The following is a 21729-nucleotide window of genomic DNA, read 5'->3' as shown; positions in this document are numbered from 1 at the left end:
ACGTGGCGAAATTAAACAGTGAAAGCTAAACAAGGGGAATTACCTAAACAGCTCACAGATGGTAAGTAAATTACTTGAAAGCTGAAGGATTGTTTTTTCAACACACAGCTCAACAGCACTGTAAAACTTCCATTATTGTAACCCAGAAGCTCATGAGAAATAGTCATTACCAAAGCTCAGCTCCTGGGCTCTCATATTTTCTTACCCATGGCTGTCTGGAGCAGGGCCTGATCCCCCTTCCTCCAGTGCTTTCCAGTCTACTGGAAACTACAGCTGCAATGCTGAAGAAATTTTCCTGACCCTGTGTTCCCTTCCTCCTCTCCTGCCTTCTGTTGCTCCTCATATGCCTTGTTTTTAAGGCAATCACCACCTTCTTCTGACACAGTCTCTTCTAAGCTCCCCATACACTCTACTCTCTTCCCTCACTGGGTTTCACAGTTTGCTGCTTCTGTGCTCAGCTGACAAGGACAGCACCTGGAACAAAAAACACTCCAGAGCTCAAGTTGCTGGCAAATAATATCCACTGTTGTCACAGACATTTTGGGAAGCTCCACAGGAGAAAGATTTCAGGTCACTCTGCCTACTGACATCATTCCACCCAGAGCTGATGGCACAGGTAAGAGTACAAGGTGGGATGTAGGCAGCAAGCAAGTACAGACTTTAGGCTCTCCTAAGTCTGAGGGAGATGCTTCTGTGCATGATGAGCCTTCACTCCTTGATATCATCTTCCAGCTGACTATCACATAAGTGACATTTGTTTTTACAAGTGGCTTTGTTGCATACATTTTTCCAGTTCCCACTCCAGCCTCACTGCCATAAATGCTTCTGGAAAGAGCAAGTAGGGTGAAGGGGCAACTGCACTAAATCAGAGAGAAGTAGAGATCATCACCAGAAGTAGATCTCATCATCCACGTTCTCTTTTCTACATTTAAAACCAGAAGGGACTTTTATGACCATCTAGTTGGCCCTTCAGTATTAATACACATCAAAGATCCCTACTCAGTGATACCTGCATCAAGACCAGCATACCAGTGCCAAGCAGAAGGAATACTTCATCCCCTTAACAACATGAAGTCGTCCTTATCTATTCTTCCCTTCAGCTGAAGCATCGGAAATTGAAGATAATGGAAAAGATTTTGCATGTAAAGTGCTTTGCAAAATCTTCGCTTTTGTCTAAGAAAACAGACATTGCCTGAGACATTTTTAGTAAACGGTTTCTCTTTTGAATCTGTTTGAATGAGTAACTTGTTTCATGTCAAACAACACTAAAGCAACACCACTTCAGGTAAAGTACCTACTCCTTACTCTTCGTCTTTTCGTCTTTTTTTTTTTTTTTTAAAGGCATTTTTTTCTGCAAAGAATTTGATGATCACATGCAGAATCCTTTTCTTTTGGAAGGGAGGGATGAAGAAGAGGGGGAATTCCTGATTTATGATCAAACATAGGCTTGTTCAAGTGTAAAGGAGACCCCTTCTTGCAAACACTTAAGCTGGCACTTAACTTTATTACTGTGGCAAAATTAAGCATGTGCTTGAGTGGTTGCAGAGTCAGAACCATAAAATGTCATGGCCTTTATAGCTCTGAGTCTGCTTTCTGCCTGCTGCATCTAATAAACGTTAAGAGGTGAAATTCTGTCCCCATTGGGGTCAATGGAAAAATTCTCGTTGACTTTAGTGGAACCAGGATTTTGCATAAGAAATCTGCACCATCATCACCGAGGTCCCCAAGACGGTATCAGCAGAGAGAGGCAACCTGCTCATTACTATGTGGTCAATTTTATATTTCATCTTTTTGTGTTTTCCTCGGTCTAATTAAAATGAACCCAAACTGAAAGCACATTATTGGCTCTTCCGATAGGGTTACTACATTTCAGGGTGTGAGAAAATAAGCATAAATGAGATGCACAAGTTCTAGTGTACCATTTAGAGAACATACTGAAAATACACAACTCACTCTTCTGTTTTGTGTGCCTCGCAGCAAAATTCCCTCTTAAAGGGTTGATCCACTGAGGGAAAAAAAGGTAATGTAGCATCATCGTGGTACATTTTATATATTCCAACACTTCTGAGGTCAGCCTTGCTTAGGACCTGAGTAAACTGGTATTTTTTCCATAAGTAGCAACCCTCACATTTCAAGTCAGGCACTGAAAGTCTACGTAGATGGTTGCTATTCCACATCATCAGCTGTGGCTGAACTTGGGTACTGCATTCCTGCCCCGCAGGCTTGCAGAGGTGTGCACACAGAGTTTATAACACTCCTGCTGCTGAGGAGCACTGAGGCACAAGATGGCTGAGGGTCAATTTACGACCAGCTGGATATACTTGCTCAGCCAAGTGTGCAAGAGTGCAAGGCCACCAAATGAAGTCGCTTTCACGGAAGTGAGCAATTCTGATTTGAATAAACCAAGGGAAAAAACAGCATACCCTTTGACCTATAGTGTCTAGTTAAAAGAAAGCTCTGCTTCTCTATGAAGAGATCTGTTTCTTTTCACATGTTTAAAATTTTCTTTTTACATCTAAAACAATGAAAATCTACAGCTAATTTTCCCCACTGGCTAAGTTAGCCGCAAATTGATGTATTTACTTAGGTCAGTGTCAAACTAGATATTGTAAAAAATACAAATCAAGCTCTCCAGAGACTCTTGTTCTCATTTCAGTCAAGTCTCACTTTCAAGGATAACAACAGCACCTAGTATTTACCAGCATGATCATGTGCTTTATTGAAAATGCCCTTCTCTTGTGTAGATGGTCCCGTCACTGCTGATCAAAAAGCCACTTGAGAATCATCTTGATCTATGTCCCAAGATTCATTCAATCAAGAAGAGTTAAGCCAGACTTTCTCTTTGCATATCAAATTTTACTTTGCCTCATCTCATTTCTTCCTTTTAATATAAACTTTAAGTGCAAGGCTTATTACCTTCATGCCTCAATCACTTACTATGTGACAGCACATCAGATCAACATCATCTGTATCCCCCACTGAGTTGCAGAGCCTAATCACTTAAAATATTTACTCTTAAAGTCATCCTTTCAGATTGCTGTACTTTATTTCTGCTTATAAAAGGCATTACAGAAGTTTATACATAGTTCATTTTTGCAAGGGCTAGGTAAACGTCCTGTATTCACCATTTTCCCCTTGAAACCCACGTATATTCTTTTACCTAAGAGGAAGATACCATCTTTCAGGGAGAGACTACAAACCTCAGGGTTGGTTTCTTAATTTCTCAAGAGAAAAACTAATCTATTATATTTTAATAATCTTTCTACACAAAAGCAATGTTGGTTATTTGATTTGATTCTTTTTCATGATGATGTTGAAGTAACTGGACAGGATTCAATAAAACTTTAAAGCAATAAGAACCCAAGACATTCTCTGTATGCAGCCTTGTTATAAGGCCCACATAAAATTCATTGAAGAAAGTGAAAAATTCTTTGTTAACTTCAAAATCAGGCTTAGTATCAATCTGGCTTAGCACCATGACAAATCTGTTTAAACGGAGAGAACAAGTAGGAAAACAAAACAAAACAAAACAAAACAAACCTACCATGAGACAGGACAGGTGCTGTTCCTACAGCAGGTGTTGCTTCTATGTCACAGAGCATATTCTGTATATCTGGTTACATCTGTCCACATCTTGAGAAAAAATAAAAAAATCTCAGTTATACTTTCCACAGAGTCCCATCCAGCCTGGCCTAGGGCACTTCCAGGGATGGGGCATTCACAGTTTCTCTTTGCAACCTGTTCCAGTGCTTCACCAACCGCTGAGTGATTATTTGTGTGTACAAGCATACATATATACGTAATTATGTATATGGTGGTATGGAGCAATGGAGTAACACCGCAATAGCAGCGGTATCACCCTGCAAGGGCAGGCTTGCTGCTTGACTCCATCACTGTTTGAGGACCTGTGCCCTAACAGAGTGACTGGAAAGCTGTGCAGAGGAAAAGGATCTGGGGGTGTTGGTCAATACTCACCTGAACATGAGCCAGCAGTGTGCCAGGGGGCCAGGGAGGCTAGCAGCGTCCTGGCTTGTGTCAGGAATAGTGCATCCAGCAGGGCCAGGGAAGTGTTCGTTCCCTTGTACTCTGCTCTGGTGAGGCTGCACCTCAGCTGCTGTGTTCAGCTTTGGGCCCCACACTACAAGAAGCACATCGAGACCCTGGAGCGTGTCCAGAGAAGGGCTACGAAGCTGGTGAAGGGCCTGGAGCACAAGTTCTGTGAGGGGCGGCTGAGGGAACTGGGGGTGTTTGGGCTGGGGAAGAGGAGGCTCAGGGGAGACCTCACTGCTCTCTGAAAGGAAGGGGTGGAGAGCTGGGGGTCGGCGTCTTCTTGCAGATAATTAGCATTAGGACTAGAGGGAATGGCCCCTAGTTGTGCCAGGGGAAGTTCAGGTTGGAAATTAAAGGAATTAAAGGAATTTCTTCTCAGAAGAGGAGTCAGGCATTGGGATGGGTTGCCCAGGGAGGTGGTGGCATCACCATCGCTGGGGGTGTTTAAGGTTGGGTGTGGTGTTGAGGGACATAGTTTAGTGGGTGACATTGGTGGTAGGGTGATGGTTGGACCAGATGACCTTGAAGGCCTTTTCCAACGTTAATAATTCTGTATTCCTATGATTCTCACCCCACCAGACCCCCAGCATTACACCTCCCCTCAAGGCGCCATCTTGTCAACCCCTTGAGGGGGCAAACCCTGAGGCAGCAGGCAGGCAGCTAACGGCTGGGGGCACACCGGGCGGGCTGGAGGGAACCAAACACACATTGCACGGTGCCCTGAGGGGACAGAAGGGGACAGAAGGGGACACAAGGGCCAGCCCTGAACAAGGCAGGGAGCCAGCAGCCATCTCACGCCCTCAGGGGGGCTCCGCGTCCGCCTCACGGGCGCAGCCGAAGCCCCGCCGCCCGCATGCGCGTTCAGCCGCCACGGGCTGAGGCAGCGGCGCCTGCGCGCTGAGGGGCGGCGGGGCGGGGCTGCCGCTCACCCTGGTAACAGCACCGCTGAGGGGCCGCGCCCGGCCCCGGCCTCCCCCCCGCCGCCATGCAGGGCGAGGACGCCCGGTACCTCAAGAGGTAACCGGGATGGAGACGGGGACACCGGCACTGGGGGGTGGAGGCTGAGGGGAGCGGGGTGCGGCGGGGAGGGGGCGGCTGAGGCGCGGCCGCAGGGCTGAGGCGCGGCGGGGGTTGACCTGGTGTCCCTGAGGTGGGGTATGGGGGGGGAGGAGGGAGAAAGGGGTGAGGTGTGGGGTTGGGGTGAGGGGTGAAGCTGTGAAGGGTGAAGGTGGGTTGTGTGTGGGGTGGGAGCTGGGAAAAGGGTCGGGGGGCTGCTGGGGGTGAGAAGGAGGGGAGGGGGGTTGTGTGTGTGGGGGTGAGCGGTGTGGGAGGGGAGGTTTTGGGGATGGAGGGGGTTTGGGAGGTGGGTGGAGGTTGTGGGGTGAGGGGGAAGGCGGGCAGGAGGTTTTGGGGTGATGGGGTGGGTGAATGGGTTGGGAAGGGGAGCTGAGGGGTTTGGGGAAAGCTGGGGGGTGATGCTTGGTGGGGACTGGTTAGGGGGGAGTGAAGGTTGTGAGGTGATTTTGGGATGGGCGGCACGCTGGTGGGAGGAAGGCTGTATTTTGGAGAGATGCCCTGCTTCAGGATGACCGTGGTGTCACTGGTGTGTGTTTGGGTTGAAGCAAGCACAGAGATGAGTGGATGCTTTTAGGAGATGAGCAGGGAGGTTTGTAGGGGTTGGGATGGGGCAGGTGATTATGGTGGGGAATTGGGGATGCAGGCAAAGGAGGGGATGTTGGGCAGCAAGGGCACGTTCAGGTTGCAACGGGGAAGTAAACTGGTTTGGAGGAGATGTTAGAGCACGGCATGGCAGATTGAGGTAATAATATCAGGTAATAAGGGGGAGAACAAGAGTTTTGGGATGGTAAACTGAGGGTGGGAGGATGAGTATTGTGAAAAGTGAATTGTGGTATGAGTCCATGTAGAAGGAGGGAGGAAAGGCTGGGGTGACAAGGTGAGGGATAAAAGGGTGGGATGGGGATTGTTGGAGGGGGTGCGAGTGGGTGGCAGTGGCTGTGGGGCGGTTTGTGTCTGGCGGAGGGGAAGCAGAGGGTGAGTCGGGGCTTGAAGATGGCAAAGTGACATACAGAGAATTGAGAGTAAGGAATAGCAAGGGATGGGTCGTGGAGGGGGAGGAAGGTTCAATGGGGACAGCATGGCTAAGAAGAGAGAGTGGGTGGAAAGATGTTCTTGAAGGGTCACCACGGCATCTACAGGGGGTGATCTGCACCTGATATTAGGGATGTGATGGATGAATGGCGCCTTCCTCTCTTTGGCAGTGAGGCTAGTCAGCCTACAATTAGGCGTCCAATTAGGTGAACATGAGATCTCTATCAGTTGTTTCAGAGCAAAAGTACTAGCGAGCAACCCCGCAAGATATCAGGCCACCAAAGCCTGTTTTAGACTTGATGTGTGAACAGTGTCACTTTCTCTCACCATGTGGGTGATTTGACCCATCACACTTTGAATTCTGTGGAGTTCCTGGAATCTTCCTTTTCCTTGCCATGGTAGTCAGTAGCATTTGTAGAAGTTGCTGTTAGGCTGTCTGGGTTTTGCTTTTTTCCTCCAGTGTGCCACATATTAAGATGTTTAATCAGAAATAGTGGAAAAAACTCCTGATATTCTTTCATGAACATTAGATGATGTTACGTGACATTCTGGCATATAAATGTGATAACAGGTACAATTCAAAGGGCTGCCTGTACGGAAATAGCTGCAGTGTCACAGCAGTACCCGTAGCTACCGTGCATATTCTGTTTGTGCCATCTTATGTGACCTTGCAGGAATCTTCTTTATGTAGTTACCACTGCGACAAGCATCGTTATTTCTCTTTTTGGAGAGCAACCCAAAAAACAGCTGAAGTGCTGTTTAACATGACTAGGCTTGTGTGCAAGTCCGGAGTTTCTCTGGGCTCTGTTTCCCTTTGTCGTCCTGCATGAGCAGCCCCCCTTCCACCATCAGACTCGCTAGGATCTGTTATTGGATTTTCAGCCTTATCCACGTGTGCGAGTTGTGCCACTTCTAATTAGGATAGCTTGGTTTTGCTTTTTCCCCCTGAAGGAATTAGTCGATAAAGGGCATTCACACACCGGCTATGGCTATGTGAGTTCAGCTGGCACAGCTTTTGTCTGTAGCAAAGGCCTTCCTCTTTTAAACCTTTAATAGAGTGGGATTCTTGTTGACAAAGCAGGCAGTGAAGGGGGAGGACAGGCTGCTGTGTGCAGGAGTTCCCCAGTGCATTGCTGCTTCCACCAGCTGCAAGGATGTCTGTATGTTTAAATGCTTTATGAAATTACTGGATGCTTACAAACTGAAGATGGATAGAAAAATCAGTAAAGTAGATGTTTGTTGATTGGGGGAGTTCTTTAAATCAGATTTTTATTTTATTTTTTTTTGGATGATGCTGGCAGTCTGAATGCAGCGATCTCCAAACAGAACACAGGTTTAGCGGCAGCCTGGTGCACTTCAGCGTAGGTCTCCAGGCAGTTCACAAGGGAAGGTTGTTCAGAGGGGGAGGTTAGATGTGAATTGATTTGTGAATCACTTAGCCAGGAAGTAGCTCAGACAGCGAGGGTGGTTGTCAGGACGAGAGGACAGAAAATCTCTGCAGCTGTAAGTTCACCAGCTTACCCATCTGTCCCTCGTAAGAGGAAAAAACACAGGAAATACTATAACTGTTTAAGCAGTCTTAGGCTGAGGTTCTGCTGTTGCTAAGCTCATCAGTGGTTTACTGCTGCCAAAAGGAGGTCTCAGGGCTTCCTTATTATTGCTGCTTGTAGCTAGGAAGTGTTATTCCCTTTCTACAGAGCACTTTAGTTGAGTAAAAATGGAAAAACTCCCTGTGCCCCAAATAAAACAAGTTTTCTGTTGGAATGCTGCAAGTGGCTGTGGAAGGATTTGATGATCATTCATGCTGAACCAAGGTGACTGCCAGGACCAGGGAGATGATGGGAAGATCAAATCCCTTTTCTCAGTGATGAGTTGTTAGTTCAGCTTAGTTCTTGTAAAACTAAACTCAGCTCCTTTAGGGCCGTTTGTCTTCCACCGATCCCTTTCTTCTATGTGTAAAAATGAGCAAGCACTTAACAGGGGTTTGACCATCAAGAGGATTGTTTTGTGGCTAGGATCTCCTGGTAGGTATAAATATGGGGGAAATATTTTTGGCTGTAAGGAGAGAAAGCTGCTTTCTTTTGAAATAGATTTCCCGTAAACTGTCTGCCTTGCAAGGCTGCACCTTTTGAGGCTTTTGTATGAGAACAGACTGACATGAAGTGTCTGCTTCAGAGCACAGTTAAAGGGGAAAAAAAAAAAAAAAAAGTATCTTCAAAAATGTTAAGTGATAAATGGAGTTTGGCTATGGTCTCATCAAGGAGGATGTTGCTCTTTAGCAGCGAGCTATATTTGTTTGCCCTGTAGCTTTAAGCCTTTAAGGCTTGTAGTTGAACTAGACTCTGTATTTCCCAGTCATTTCTGTGGTTTGTGGGGTTATTTGGGCAGCTTAAGATTAATCTTTTCTTAAGATTAACAAATCTTCTCTTAAGATTAACAAATCTTAAGAAAAAGGTACTTTTTGCAGTTGCATCTCTGCAGAAGGGAAAGCAGACACCATAGCAGTTGAGTGGATGGAGGCACGCATTCCAGACAATTTGTATAGAGAGTGGTTACACCAAAGGCTGCATCCAGATTTCCTAATTTTTCTAGCTCTGTGAGGCTTAAGAAGTTTCCTTTGATCTAATCGACCCTGTGCCACAGCTGGCTGACACCTCTCTTACGATGATATTTGTGAAGACAGCCACCTGTAAATCTCTTTACTGCCATGACCTGATTTTAAAACAAAACCCAAACACGTTAGGATTTTTTGTTTTACCTGCAGTGCTTTAGCAGCTCTATTTGTGGTGTAGCTGTACGTACTCTATTGGCAGTACCAAGGGGGAAAGGCAAGTGTCAGGTTAAAGACGGACACGTAACTGTTTTCTCTGGGTGAGGCTCCGCCATCAGTTGAAAACATAGCCAAATGTGGCCCTTGTAGCTGTGTGACCAGAGTTGCTGGCACAAAGAAGCAAGCAGCACAGGCGCTTTTGGCAGTGACAAACCCAGCTGGCTTTTCCCAAGTGCCTGTAGCTGTAGTAAAGCAGGCACCCGTGCTTGATTTGTACATATTGATGCCAGCTGCTGATCTGGTAATTGCCTAAACCTGGCAGCAAGCACAGCGAGGTGAAGATGTCCGTGCTTCAGGAGAGAATAGTGAATTTGGAATTAAAAATCAATTACAAATAATTAGAAATGTCAAGATTTAGCTATGCCTACCGGTACAGTCTTTGGGCAAAAATCTCCCTTATAAGTGGCGGTACTTGTCCCACTAGATCGATGCCATTAGCAGGAGATTTTGCAATACTGGTGAGGGAATCAGCTGGGTAATTCACTTTCCCTGTGAAGTACATCTTTTTCCTTATTGTGGTTCCTTAAGAGAGCTGTGAGACTTAATTAAAGATTAATCCTCTTTCTTCCGTGTTTGACTTTCATGGCTAAGAATGGCCGATGATTTGGGTGTTTCTGTACATACTAGAGGCAGAGCTTGAGAAGAACTATGGTACAGCTGTCTGAAATGAAGAAATATGGTGTGGAAGGACAGCAGTGCTTGGGTTAAGGATATTAATAGAACTGGAAACAGGTCGTTGTTAACGATATATGTTCTGGCATGTTTTTTGAAGCTTTCAGTTGATCAGTAATTTATTTATTTTCCTCCTTGTGGCAGGAAAGTAAAAGGAGGCAACATAGATGTGCATCCATCTGAGAAAGCCCTCATTGTTCACTATGAAGTGGAAGCAACAATTCTGGGAGAGATGGGAGACCCCATGCTGGGGGAGCGCAAAGAATGCCAGAAAATGTAAGGTCATAAGTTCTGATAACTTATCTGGTTTTACAAGCCATAAATTCAGTAACTCAGAGTATCACCAGCCTGTAAGATATAACAGGTTTTAATCTTTATAGAACTTAGCGCTAGATTAACAGAGGGTTTAGAAGTTATGAAGTAACGTGCCTGGGAGAGTTGACATCTAAACCATGTTGTCAACTGTTTTTCATCTGTGTACTTTAAGGTGTTCTGTAAATAAAAGTGATTATTCCCATTCTACATGCTAGAAACTTGAGGTACGGAAAAGTGAAATGTTTGGCTCCTACTCAAGTGATGGCTAACGTTGGAGCATGCAATGCTGCTGAACCTTTTGGCAGCCTTATGCTCTAGCTATTAGCCTGCATATCTCCTATTCCTTCAGTCCATCACCACTGCTACTGATTTTGTTGTTGTATCTGCATTTTAGATTTGGTGTTTTTCTTTTGAGTGTTAAAATATTCCCAATTGAAAAAATTCAGAGAACTACCGCAATATTTATTTCTAAGCTGCAAGTGTTGCTGCTTGTCAGCTGATGGACATTGGTACTCTGTCAAATCTGTTTGACAGCTACCTACCCTTTAGGACTGTAGAGAGCTGCTGCTTTCATGTTACCTGTGTAAGCCACGGCACAGACATTGGAGGTATCTGGATTATTTCTGCCTCAACAAATCTCTGACTGTGTAAGCTTAAATCAAAGGACTCAGGACACGAATATCTTAAAACTGAGAAGAGACCTGTCTGACTCTGTTGCAGCATTCGGCTAAAGAGTCTTAATGCAAACACAGACATCGCTTCCCTGGCTCGAAAGGTGGTTGAAGAATGCAAGCTCATTCACCCCTCCAAGCTTGCAGAAGTAGAACAGCTGTTGTACTATTTACAGAATCGCAGAGATGCCTCAGCTGGAAAAGGTAAATAACTCAAGAAAAAAGTAACTTGGGACTGGGTTGCTTCAATGCTGGAAACACCACAGTGTGAGGCTTCCTGTAGCTGACATCTTGATGTACAAGCTCTCCAGAGCTGAGAATGGAGAAGGTGTCTAGTTAAACCACTCTTGAAAACAATGACAATCATGGAGTGAGGTCTGTGTGTGGGGAACTGTTATGTTACCAACCAAAATACCTTTTTGGTTAAGCATAGTATTGGTGTTTCTTGCTGGCTGCTCTGTGCTTTAGCAAGACTTCAAATTCCACTGTTTGGTGCAGCCTCTTCATGTTGCATCTGCCCTTGCAATGACATCAAAGACTGTTAGGAAGATCTTCCTAAAGAGATCTCAGTCATCACCTGGTGCAAGGGCAGGGATAGTGTTCCTTGGCGGAATTCACACCGTCTGTAAAGGTGGGGTGAGGAGTTTCACAGCCTGACGACCTTTGGTACAGTGTAGCAGCTTGGGGTAATACTCATGTCTGAACTTCTTAAGTTCCTGGTGAACAAGTTACCAAGCACAATAATTTTGTGCTCTGATGCTGAAGTATCTTGGTGGTCATCCTGAGTGCCTTAAGTTTAAGATAAATGTTCTGCTCAAGGGACGATTTCATGCTCAGCATCTGATTGTGCATTATCTTCTAGTAGAACTTGAGAACTTTCAACTCCATGGAATGAGTTGAAAATGAAGATTGATGTTTCTTACGCTTTGTGATTGCTTCAGGCGTTTTGCCCTCTTTTATTCTATGTATTTGTGTAATGGTGTATCACAGGGCAGCTTTGCCACAGTGTGCAAGCAGAATCAAAGCTTTTAAGGTGTGGAAGTGAGTTTAGTTGCTCTGAACTTGCAGTAGGGCTTATTGCCCTTTCTCTGCCCAGCTAACTGGGCTGTAACTGGTCCTTTAGCCTGAGGAGTTGAAGGCATCCGAGGGTTTGTTTCGTTCCCTGTGGGCTGGTTAGTTTCAGAAACCTGACACACCCAACAGTGTTGGTCTGACAGGTCAGCTGGACACAAGAGAACTTTGACCTTGATTTTACCAGAATGTATACCGTAGGAATAGTACGTTTTGGCCTGTGAATATGTCTAAGTTAACTGCAACCGTGTCTTTTCATTATAGAAAAGAAAGAGAAATCCAGTAAGCCAAAAGATCCGCCCCCATTTGAAGGCATGGAGGTAAATATTGGTGTTAGATGAGAAATGGAAAAAAAAACATTTACTAACAAGTGGTTATATAAGTGGGGAGGAGAAAAGCTTAATGCTATTTTTTTGTTTGTTTTTTGTTTTTTTGAACAAAGAACTTGGTTTAGAAATATTGCACAATGGAATAAAAATCATCTCCATAAAGGGTAAAATATTTGACTTGCCTACTTCCCCCTCCAACTGTAGCACGCAGCAGGACAGCAAGTGAGGTCTGGAACATGGGACAGGATGCAGGGAGTCATGTCTGAGCATCCTTTGTTTTTTTGTAATTAAATCTTCTCGGATTTCCTGGTGTTCATTGGCAGTGATTCTGGATGTGTTTTTTTTTTTTTCTCATTTTGTTTTTTCCAAACGTCTTAACTCAAAGCTGTGCGCTCTTTTGTCTTGTGACTGAATAACATTGTGATCAATCGTGTCGAATTGACATCTCTTTATCTGCGAAACTGTTCCTTATGACTGCTTTCAGATTGATGAAGTTGCCAATATCAATGACATGGATGAGTACATTGAGTTACTGTACGAGGACATTCCCGACAAGGTGCGCGGCTCTGCCCTCATCTTGCAGCTGGCTAGGAATCCTGATAATCTGGAAGAGCTGCTTATCAACGGTAACAAGGGATTTAAACTTTTCTTAATGCTGTGCTGTTTTTGTGATGATATCTTGAGGGAAAAGCAGTTCACCTTTCATTTAAGGTTTTCTTAGTTTGCTATATACTGTAGTTATGCTTTATGCTTGTCCTCAGTAATATGCTAGACTGACTTTTATTTCATAATAAACTGACTGTCAAACTTCAGTTAGATCTCTGTACAAATGGATGCATTTTAGGTTGTTCTTAGGTGGCTCTAGACCAGAAATCCTCCAAGTCTCAACAGGTGTCATCTGTTTTTTCCTAGTTATTTTATTATATAGATCCTAGTTATTTTTTTACCTTAAGTTGGCACTGGTGCTGGAAACAGACAAACAAAAGAGTAGTACCCTGAAGATCAGACTGGAGATGAAACATGTTTTGAAAATGAGATCTGCAGTCTGACATAATTATAGCTGTTGAGTTTCCAAGAAAACTAATCAACTGGATGTGGATGCATCACCCACTTACTTCACTATTTAGTGTACTCCTTTTGTTTAAGATGGATCCATTTTAAAATCATAATGGAATTCATGATAAGACACTGACATTAGTGTCATTATGTCTGCATATGTATTCCACACTGAAGCAGCTCTCAAAATGTGCATGGCAGAGCACCTGATGTGTTTGTAAATACACGTGTACCTGTGCATACACAAATTTCCTGTTGCCTCCTTTCCACAAAGGTGCAAAAAAAGCTCTTATAATGTGTAAAGGAAAGTCAGACAAACAAAAGATAAGCACAATCCAAAACAGACTTCCAAAGGGAAGGTGTCCTGTTAATATAGTCCTTTTTTCCTTCCATCCTTTATATATTTTATTGATCCTTCTGCCTCCTCGTTACTCAAGTTTGTGATGACTTCAGCATGTGCTTTACCCATTCTGCAGTGTCTGCAAGTAAGATTATTCCAAGAATTGGAATAGGAGTACATAAATAGAAAGTAATGGATGAAAAAATGTAGTCATAGATTTAGGTGGAGTTTAAGGGGAATTTGGAAGTGAATGTGTTGATGTTGTCAGTAGGAGCCACAGTGTAATATGGAACATATTGGGTGGCAGAGGCAATGGCATCTTAGGGTCAGTAGCAGGTTTAAGATGACTAATGTTTGGTTGCAGTATCCTTGCGTGTCACCTCCTCTTAGGATTTGTATCTGGATGGCTTCTCAGGGTACTCTTTATGTTAATACTATGTGCAAACAGAATTTTTGAACAGTGTTACACATTAAAGTGAGATAGATCTGAAAATCATCCATTAAAAATGATAGATGTAGAATAGAGTGTATTCAGATTCTGTCCTATGAGATAAAAGGAGGGAGCTGAAATGCTAATGCTCATCTAAATCTTGTTTTCCTTCAGAAACTGCCCTGGGTGCACTGGCTAGAGTGCTGAGGGAAGATTGGAAACAAAGCGTGGAACTTGCTACTAATATAATTTATATTTTCTTCTGTTTTTCAAGGTAAGTTCAGGGCCCTGTGTATAGGAACATCGAGAACTTTTCTGTGCTTGGTGGCTTTTCATTTGTTTCTTGCACTGCATTATAACACCTCACTGAAATGGGGTAAAATTTTCTGAGTTTAGAACACATTTTAAATGACAGAACTGAGGCACAGAAAGAATCTCCTTGGTGAGGCAGTGTGTGGTACAGGTAGGAAGAAAGTAGTAAGAAGTTTGACCTATAGGTAAGAGGCCGCATTGCTATCTTGTATTTTCTTTAGCATTCCTACAGGGAAGAAGCAGCATTCAAAACTGAAGTGTGTGTTCTTAATGAGATATGCCAGCATTTCAGCATACCCTGACTAGAAAATAATTCAAATGGAATTTGCATTGTGACTTGATTTTAGACCTCAATCATATTTTTTTGAGAGCAGAGGGTGTTTTGAAGTGCTTCAAATATGGAAAGCAGGGCTGACTGGAAAACATTCTCCTGTATGCATGAAATTTGTTTTTGTTTTGACTTGGAGCAACACTTGGAGACGTTGGAGTTTTCATCTCATTAGAAGGAAGAAAAAGTTTCCATTTGGGTCCGTAATATTAAATCAAAAACGCAAAACATTTATTTCTGTATTTCCTTTTAAATTCATGTTATTAAGCATTATCACTATAAGAACTAAATTTTCCTCTTGAAAATTGTTTTGCTTTGACAACTCGATTGTGAAAAAGCTTGCTTGCACTTCTGAAAACTTGAAAAAATATGTTTTTGGGAGTTTATTTTGAAATAATTTTCCTATAAAAACATGCTATAATAGGGCAGAGAAGTAAATACCTGCTTGTTTTTTTATGATAATTAGGTGATAGGGTGTTGGGACCTTGCTACCCTAAATGCCAAAACAGTTTTGAGGTTGTTTGCATTTATTTTTTACTCAGATGTTTTTTCTTCAATGTAGTTTTTCTCAGTTTCATGGAATAATCACACACTACAAAATCGGAGCCCTGTGTATGAATATCATAGACCATGAGCTGAAGAGACATGAGCTTTGGCAGGAAGAACTCGCTAAAAAGAAGAAAGCTGATATCCTTTTGGTATGCTGGGGCAGCTTGAGGGCTTTTGACTTCTCTTAATAGCTGTTGTCGAGTTATACAAGATCAGCATAGAGAAACTTCAGTGAAAGCAGTGGAAATATAACTGTTGATATAAAAAAAAATCTACGTGAGAAGTTTGAATCTGTTGAAGAGATTATGTGAAGGCTATAAAAACAACACAAGAAAAAAGACTGTATTATTGTATAAGCAGTAAGTCTTAGAAACATTTTTGCTGACTATTAAGATGTAATACATCCAAGATTTGGGGAGTATAGGGGGGTGAATCAGTGTTGATTACAGGTGTAGCAAGCTGTGGCTGAGGTGGTGTCTTTCCACTGGCTGAATAACACATCTGAGGGCAATGGTCATCCAGACTATGTAACTTCTATCTGAACTCCTTAACTTCTGTGATGTACTTGATGAAGATCCTGAAAATCAAACCCTGAAAAAGGACTATGAGAAAACGTATAAGAAATACCAAGGGCTGGTTGTCAAGCAGGAACAGCTACTCAGAGGTATGGAATACAAATAGCAAAGCATTTCTTCATTGGTTAGTGTGGGTAGAGGGTTTTTTTCAGTTGATTGTTATGACAACTTGAACATACTGAATGTGTGTATGAATGTGAAACATCTTGCCAAAGAATAGGGAGAAGAGAAGTACTTAATCAGGTTGACAGTGTGCTAACAATTCTCCAAGTGTTACGTCAGTCTTAGATAAAACAGCAAAAGTGATCAGCTTAAATTTTCCTTGTTAGTGATGCTGGGTTTGGTGGTGGTGGTTTTTTGATTGTTTCGGTATGTTTGAGTTATTTATTTTTTAGGTTGGCCTTCGTCTGACTCAGGTTGAATACCTTCCACCCTGTCTCAATTTTTGTATTCAAATATACTTAATGTCAGACTGAAATGGTCTGAGTGGCAGAGCTTTCCTGGGAAAACTTTCTAATGGCTCTCATTGGAATTGAAAGAAAAAAAACTTCTAGTGATCATTATCTATGATTTTATTATTTTATAAAACCACTGTTAGAACTATTTTTTTTAATGCTTCCTAAACAGGAATAAAAAGTGTTCGTGGTCAATTTTGTTTAAAATTCATTGGAAAGTGAGTGGAATGCTTCTGAAAGTCTTGTCTTAAGCACTTAACGTGTATGTGGAGACCCACTTAGTTTGATTGTCTTTGACCTGTTGGTATGATTTATGTTGGACTCTGTTAGTTGCACTTTACCTGCTCCTGAATCTTGCGGAGGATACTCGCACCGAGCTGAAGATGCGAAACAAGAACATTGTCCATATGTTAGTGAAAGCACTGGACCGTGATAATTTTGAGCTGCTTATCCTGGTAGTATCTTTCTTGAAGAAACTCAGCATTTTTATGGAGAACAAAAACGATATGGTAAGGCTCCTAGTACTCCAGTGCAGTGTTGGAAAACTGTATGCAGTCTCTGAAAACTTTGGGTGGGTGGAAGGAAGAGGGAGATATATTTTTTTTTTTTGCCGCCCTGATTGTCCTCTCTCCTAATGAAAAAATTACCAAAAAGAAATACAACATTGAACCACAGCATGTTGCAAAAATTTCTGAAGGGCTGTTATCCCAAACAGACTGAAGCGAACTCAAAGTGTGATATATGGAGTTCGAAATTTTTAAGTTGGCACCCACAAAACTTTATTATACACGTGCCTCGGGAGATGTCAGTGATCCTTTCCCTAAACTAGACTCTTCTGACAACATATTATTGTTTCTTCTACGTATTATCTTGGAAAGAGAAAAACAGTGATCCCTTTGTGGTTTGCTAGACTAGTATACTAGTTTCTAACTCAGCTTGGTCTTCTAAGGCACCTCAGAACTGTTAAACATTCTTAAACATTTTAATATGAAATCTCAAACTTTTGAAACTGTAGACTTTTTTTCCTTCCTGAAAAAAGAAAAAAAAATTGGTTCTAGCCAAGTATTTGATTTACTGAATTCTCAGTGGATTTTAGTAGATACACGCCTTCATTACTATATCTTTGTGACAGTTATTTAAGTAAAAATGATAGATTTTCCTTATCCTGAGGTAATCTGAGATTAATGTTATATTTAGGAGATTAAAAGATTTATGTAATAGAGAATTAATTGCAATTTTGTTACTGGAACTATCACACATGCATATGCATTGAGCACCGTAGACGACATGTATCCCACCTATTTATATAGGACTATCCTATTTCTTAACAAAAATAAGATGCAAAGTATCTGCTTTGGAGGAATATAGGCTATTTATCAGGTGTTTGGTCTTAGATTTATTTTATAGCTGTGTAGTGCCCTGACGGACTTTATTAGGAAAATAAGGATTAGCTTTACAGCCCACTTATTTGTTGGCATGCTTTACACATTCCATCTGATTCAGCAGAAAGACAAATGAAACAAAATTGTTGAGTTTATTTTATTGCATAGTGTTTGAAATGTTTTGAAAAGGCTTTTAAAAACGTTTGTATGCTACAAGTCAGCTGTCTGTCTGATAAAAAGATGCATGCTTTTTTTTCCCCTCCAAAGCATTATTAAGGGAAGGTACTTATGAAGGAGACGTTCTAATACTTTTATTAGGCTATAATACACAAATATTGAAGGCAAAAATGAGCTAAGACTAGTTGTGCAATGTCTGTTTCTAAGTAAAACTAAATAATCCTCTTATTTATAGCACATTCTTTCCTTTGTTATTCAAGTGCTTTATTAAATTCAAAGCAGTGAAGTAGGAGTTCCTGGTATCTGATGGTTTTTGATCAAAGGTACCCAGTTGTTTGATTATTGCACTATGCTATGTGAGGAGAGCTGTAGTTTCTTTTTCTAGAATTAATTCTGTGTATTTGTAACTGGAGGGCCAGTTACATCCATGTATAAGTTTGAAGAATACAAAATAATTTTATGTTCCTCCTTCTCGCCAAAGAAGGTTCTGGGAGACAAAGAATGCTTTTAAAAGATTTTTATCAAATAAAAGCAGAGAAATGATGTTTAAAAGATGATAAAAAGCTTTCTGAAGTCTTGCCAGTCAATGCTCAGATGTCTTTTCTGGCTGGTAATGTGAACATGATCTCAGGATCTGATACCACTTCTCAGTTCCTGGATTCCACTTTTTAATTTGAAAGTGATACATGTTTCAAGATGACTTTCATACTTCTATTAAATTAACATACAGGAAAGCTCATGCCTTTTCCGAGAGCACATGCAAAGCTCTGGCTAGGGGCTCATTTCAAATTCATAAGGAAAGGTCTCAGTCTCTTTTTGGATGCCAATTCTGTCTTTTTTGGTGAGGTATCTCTTTTATTTTTACATCAGTTGTTCCAGGGTTGCTCCCACTTATGGGTTCACCACTCTCCATGTATGCCTGCCTTCTAGCCCTATCTAGTCTTGCAAGTGATTTCTTTAGATGACATTCTTACAGTATTCTAATCATGGGGAATATTTCCAAGGCATCTAAACAGTTTGGCTGATTTTTTAAAATCAACATTACACAGTAAACCCATCTAGAATACTTCAACTGCAAAGATGTAAGTGAAGCTGCTTGAGATGAAAATGTACTGACAGTTACTGTTGCGGGTACAAATCACATGTCTGTGCATGCTTGCACGTGAATCTGTAGCACACTGAGAGGGCTTTTACCTTGAAGACAAAGCCAAGTTTGAATGGATTATGGATTTTTCTTTTTCTTGATATACAGGTGGAAATGGATATTGTTGAAAAACTTGTGAAGATGGTACCTTGTGAACATGAAGACCTGCTGAACATCACTCTTCGGCTCTTACTGAATCTCTCGTTTGACACAGGCCTGAGAAATAAAATGGTGCAAGTTGGTCTGCTCCCCAAACTCACTGCGCTGCTAGGTATGTTTTGTTCCAACACAGACATTTCTGCAGGGATAGCAAAGCTGTTCGCATCATGATGTATTGTGCCTAAAAATTGCTGGGTCGCTTCTCTCTTTGCCAAGGAACTCACCACACCCAACTTTTTATCATTCAAATCATCTTTCCAGATGCAGGTTTAGATGGAAGTCCAAAATAATGCAGTTCCCAGTACATTTATTCCTAGGTTCTCTCAAGCTCCTGAATGAGTATTCTGGTCTTTAAAAATAGCTTTGATAGCTAACTTAGAATCATTTGAGCTGACACATGGGTGATGCTTGTAATATTAGAGGAGCACCTAGGAAAGATAGCCAACCACTTCAGGGAGCTTGGCTGATGAAGCTACCAGCTACCTCTGGCTTTTATGAAGCTGATTATACGTTCTGCCTCATGTTACCACAGTGGTCTAAATAAAAGGAGTAGAAGCTTCCTAGCATTGTCAGCCTCAACTCTAGGCAGTACTGATTTTTAGACTTCCAGCTTGATGGTCTAATTTATGTTACAATTACGTGAGTACTTCTGATGCAAGCAAAACTTGTTGCCTATAGGGGAAATCTACGAAGACAAGAGGGAGGCCAGAAAAAGCAAAGGAATATCTGATCACTGTTGTATACTAGAGCTCTCAAGACGGAGCTTTTATTACTCCCTGTATGTTCTTTGACTGATGCTATCTAGAAGCTGCTCCAGTAGATTTACAAAAATGTTAAGTATGATTTGGCTGTAAGGGTTGCTGAGTGCTCATTTTTAAGTGGAAGTTGAGGATCTTGTATTGTGGAGCCCTAAATGCATAAAGCACTGCAAGACATCGTTTAAGTTTTCTGTGATATGTTGGGTTTGGGATATATTCAATCCAGCACAGCTGGTGTATCCAGATGTAGTGGAACAAGTGGAATGCAACAGTGAAACTGAGCTTTCTCTTCTACCTTTGTGTAGTCTTTAGGGATTATTTGCTTTCTCAATTTTACAATCAGCCTCAGTGTGGCCTTATTGCTGTTTAGTATACAAGTTAATACCATGAAAACTTACACTGATTTGGAAACCTTAATCCTGTCAAGTGATTAATGTAGTGGCTATCTGATATATTCTGAAGTTCTTAGATCTTTCTATGGTTTCTGCCTCACAATCATGTTTTTACTTAATATCCTCCTCTGGGCTGGGCTAGGAAGAAGAAAAATGACATTTGGAATCCCTCTTTATACTTTTTTTTTCCTTATCCTGGTGATGGTGACATTTCTCAGAAAAGTAGACTGAGAAGTGGGAGCTGGTCAGAAAATACATTTTGCCTCATTTGAGAGGGGTCTTATTAGGTAGTCTGGTTCAGCTTAGACAATGGTTTCTGGCTACAAGTCACCCCAAGCAATAGCATAACTCAAATCATCAAAGTCCCTGCTCCTGGAAATCCCCTTTTTGATACTAGAGTCAGACTAAACTCAGCAGTTAGATATCTGTAGATTATCCACTTTCTACTGTTTCATTCTAAAGTGGAGAGGAAAATTTCTCTTCAAATGCCAGTCGCTTGGACTTGAGCATAGGCCTCTTCAGAAGATCTGGCTGCTAAAATCACAGTCTGTTCCTGAAGTGGCTGTTAAGGTGATCTATGGCAAGTTTTGCTAGCACAGACAGTGAAGCTTCTGGAAGTACTTGACTCTGTGGACAGTCCTTCCCTTGAATTCGAAGATTTCAACCCTTTTTTTTTGTGGTTGGAGGCAAGTGCTGTCTGACCTAACTTCCCCCTGTAAAATCATTTGATACTTATTTTGTGGTGTGCTAATGAGAAAATGTAGGTGGAAATATTGTCTATTACTTCGTTTTTTAAGTCAGCTCTGTGATTCACGAGATCTGTCTTGATGTGGCGATTCATATAATTCTCCAACTCATCACTTTGTGTATCCTGGCTCAAGGCAGGCTGTAACCTTAATAATAAAATAATCATGTGCCAGGTGCCCCTTTTATGCAGGTTATTTGGGTATTAAACACACATTATTCAACTCAGTGCCCTTCGGCTTACATTCGCAGGTCACCTTAAAGTGCTAACACATCTCAGCAGCTGTTGACAAGTTACCATACAGATCCTAATGCCAAGAGGTCAAGTTTGTTGACTCAGCCTACTGAAATTTAACATTTGTGCATGCTGTGCCTTTCAGTCTTTAGTGCTGGGTTTGAGATGAGTGTAAATTAAGTGTAGTAGGTGTTTAAGGGGAGAGTTGAGATTGCAAGGAAGGAAAGGACAGGATTTGTCAGGCAGGAGTTTAGGGCTGAGCACTGAGGTGGCTTTCTTTGACAGTTTGCAATCCTGGAGGATGTGCAGCTTTGCCAAGGCACTCGTGGTGGCTTGCGAGCAGGAGGGCTCTGAATGTAGATTGAATCTGAAAGTGGAAGAGGTGGAATGGCTTCGGCTGAGCTAGCAAAGGAATGGACCAAGTGTGGCATGGATATGTCAGAGAGGGACCATCATCTTTGCCTCTCTTTCCAGCATGTTGAGGCTGCTGTTGAAAGCATAGACATGAGAAATTCTGCTTAGTTTTGTTTCCATTTTAATTAGCCTTTTCTTTTTAACAGTGCCAATGCCTGCTTCCCCATTTAGCTTTGCCAGTCAACACTACTTGCTAGTTTTCGCGGCTTCTCTTCACAAGTCTGAAGTATTG

The 21729-nt window shown here is 42.0% G+C and overlaps 1 protein-coding gene across 1 annotated transcript in view; it reads left to right on the top strand.

Annotated features, from left to right (window-relative positions):
- The first annotated feature begins 4942 nt into the window (after positions 1 to 4942).
- The window catches only part of KIFAP3 (kinesin associated protein 3), a 72034-nt gene continuing 55247 nt past the window's right edge, over positions 4943 to 21729 (top strand). The window contains exons 1-10 of the mRNA XM_084291609.1: positions 4943 to 5067; positions 9806 to 9937; positions 10697 to 10851; positions 11983 to 12038; positions 12532 to 12673; positions 14048 to 14147; positions 15076 to 15200; positions 15628 to 15726; positions 16423 to 16601; positions 18904 to 19066. Coding sequence (XP_084147735.1) covers positions 5036 to 5067; positions 9806 to 9937; positions 10697 to 10851; positions 11983 to 12038; positions 12532 to 12673; positions 14048 to 14147; positions 15076 to 15200; positions 15628 to 15726; positions 16423 to 16601; positions 18904 to 19066 — 1183 coding nt within the window. The 5' untranslated portion in view covers positions 4943 to 5035. The remainder of the gene's footprint in view (positions 5068 to 9805; positions 9938 to 10696; positions 10852 to 11982; positions 12039 to 12531; positions 12674 to 14047; positions 14148 to 15075; positions 15201 to 15627; positions 15727 to 16422; positions 16602 to 18903; positions 19067 to 21729) is intronic.

This window comes from Netta rufina (genome assembly GCF_964035555.1).
Source record: "Netta rufina genome assembly, chromosome: 8".
NCBI lineage: Eukaryota > Metazoa > Chordata > Aves > Anseriformes > Anatidae > Netta > Netta rufina.
Note: the sequence above shows the minus strand (reverse complement) of the source record. Positions and strands in the feature narration are given on the sequence as shown.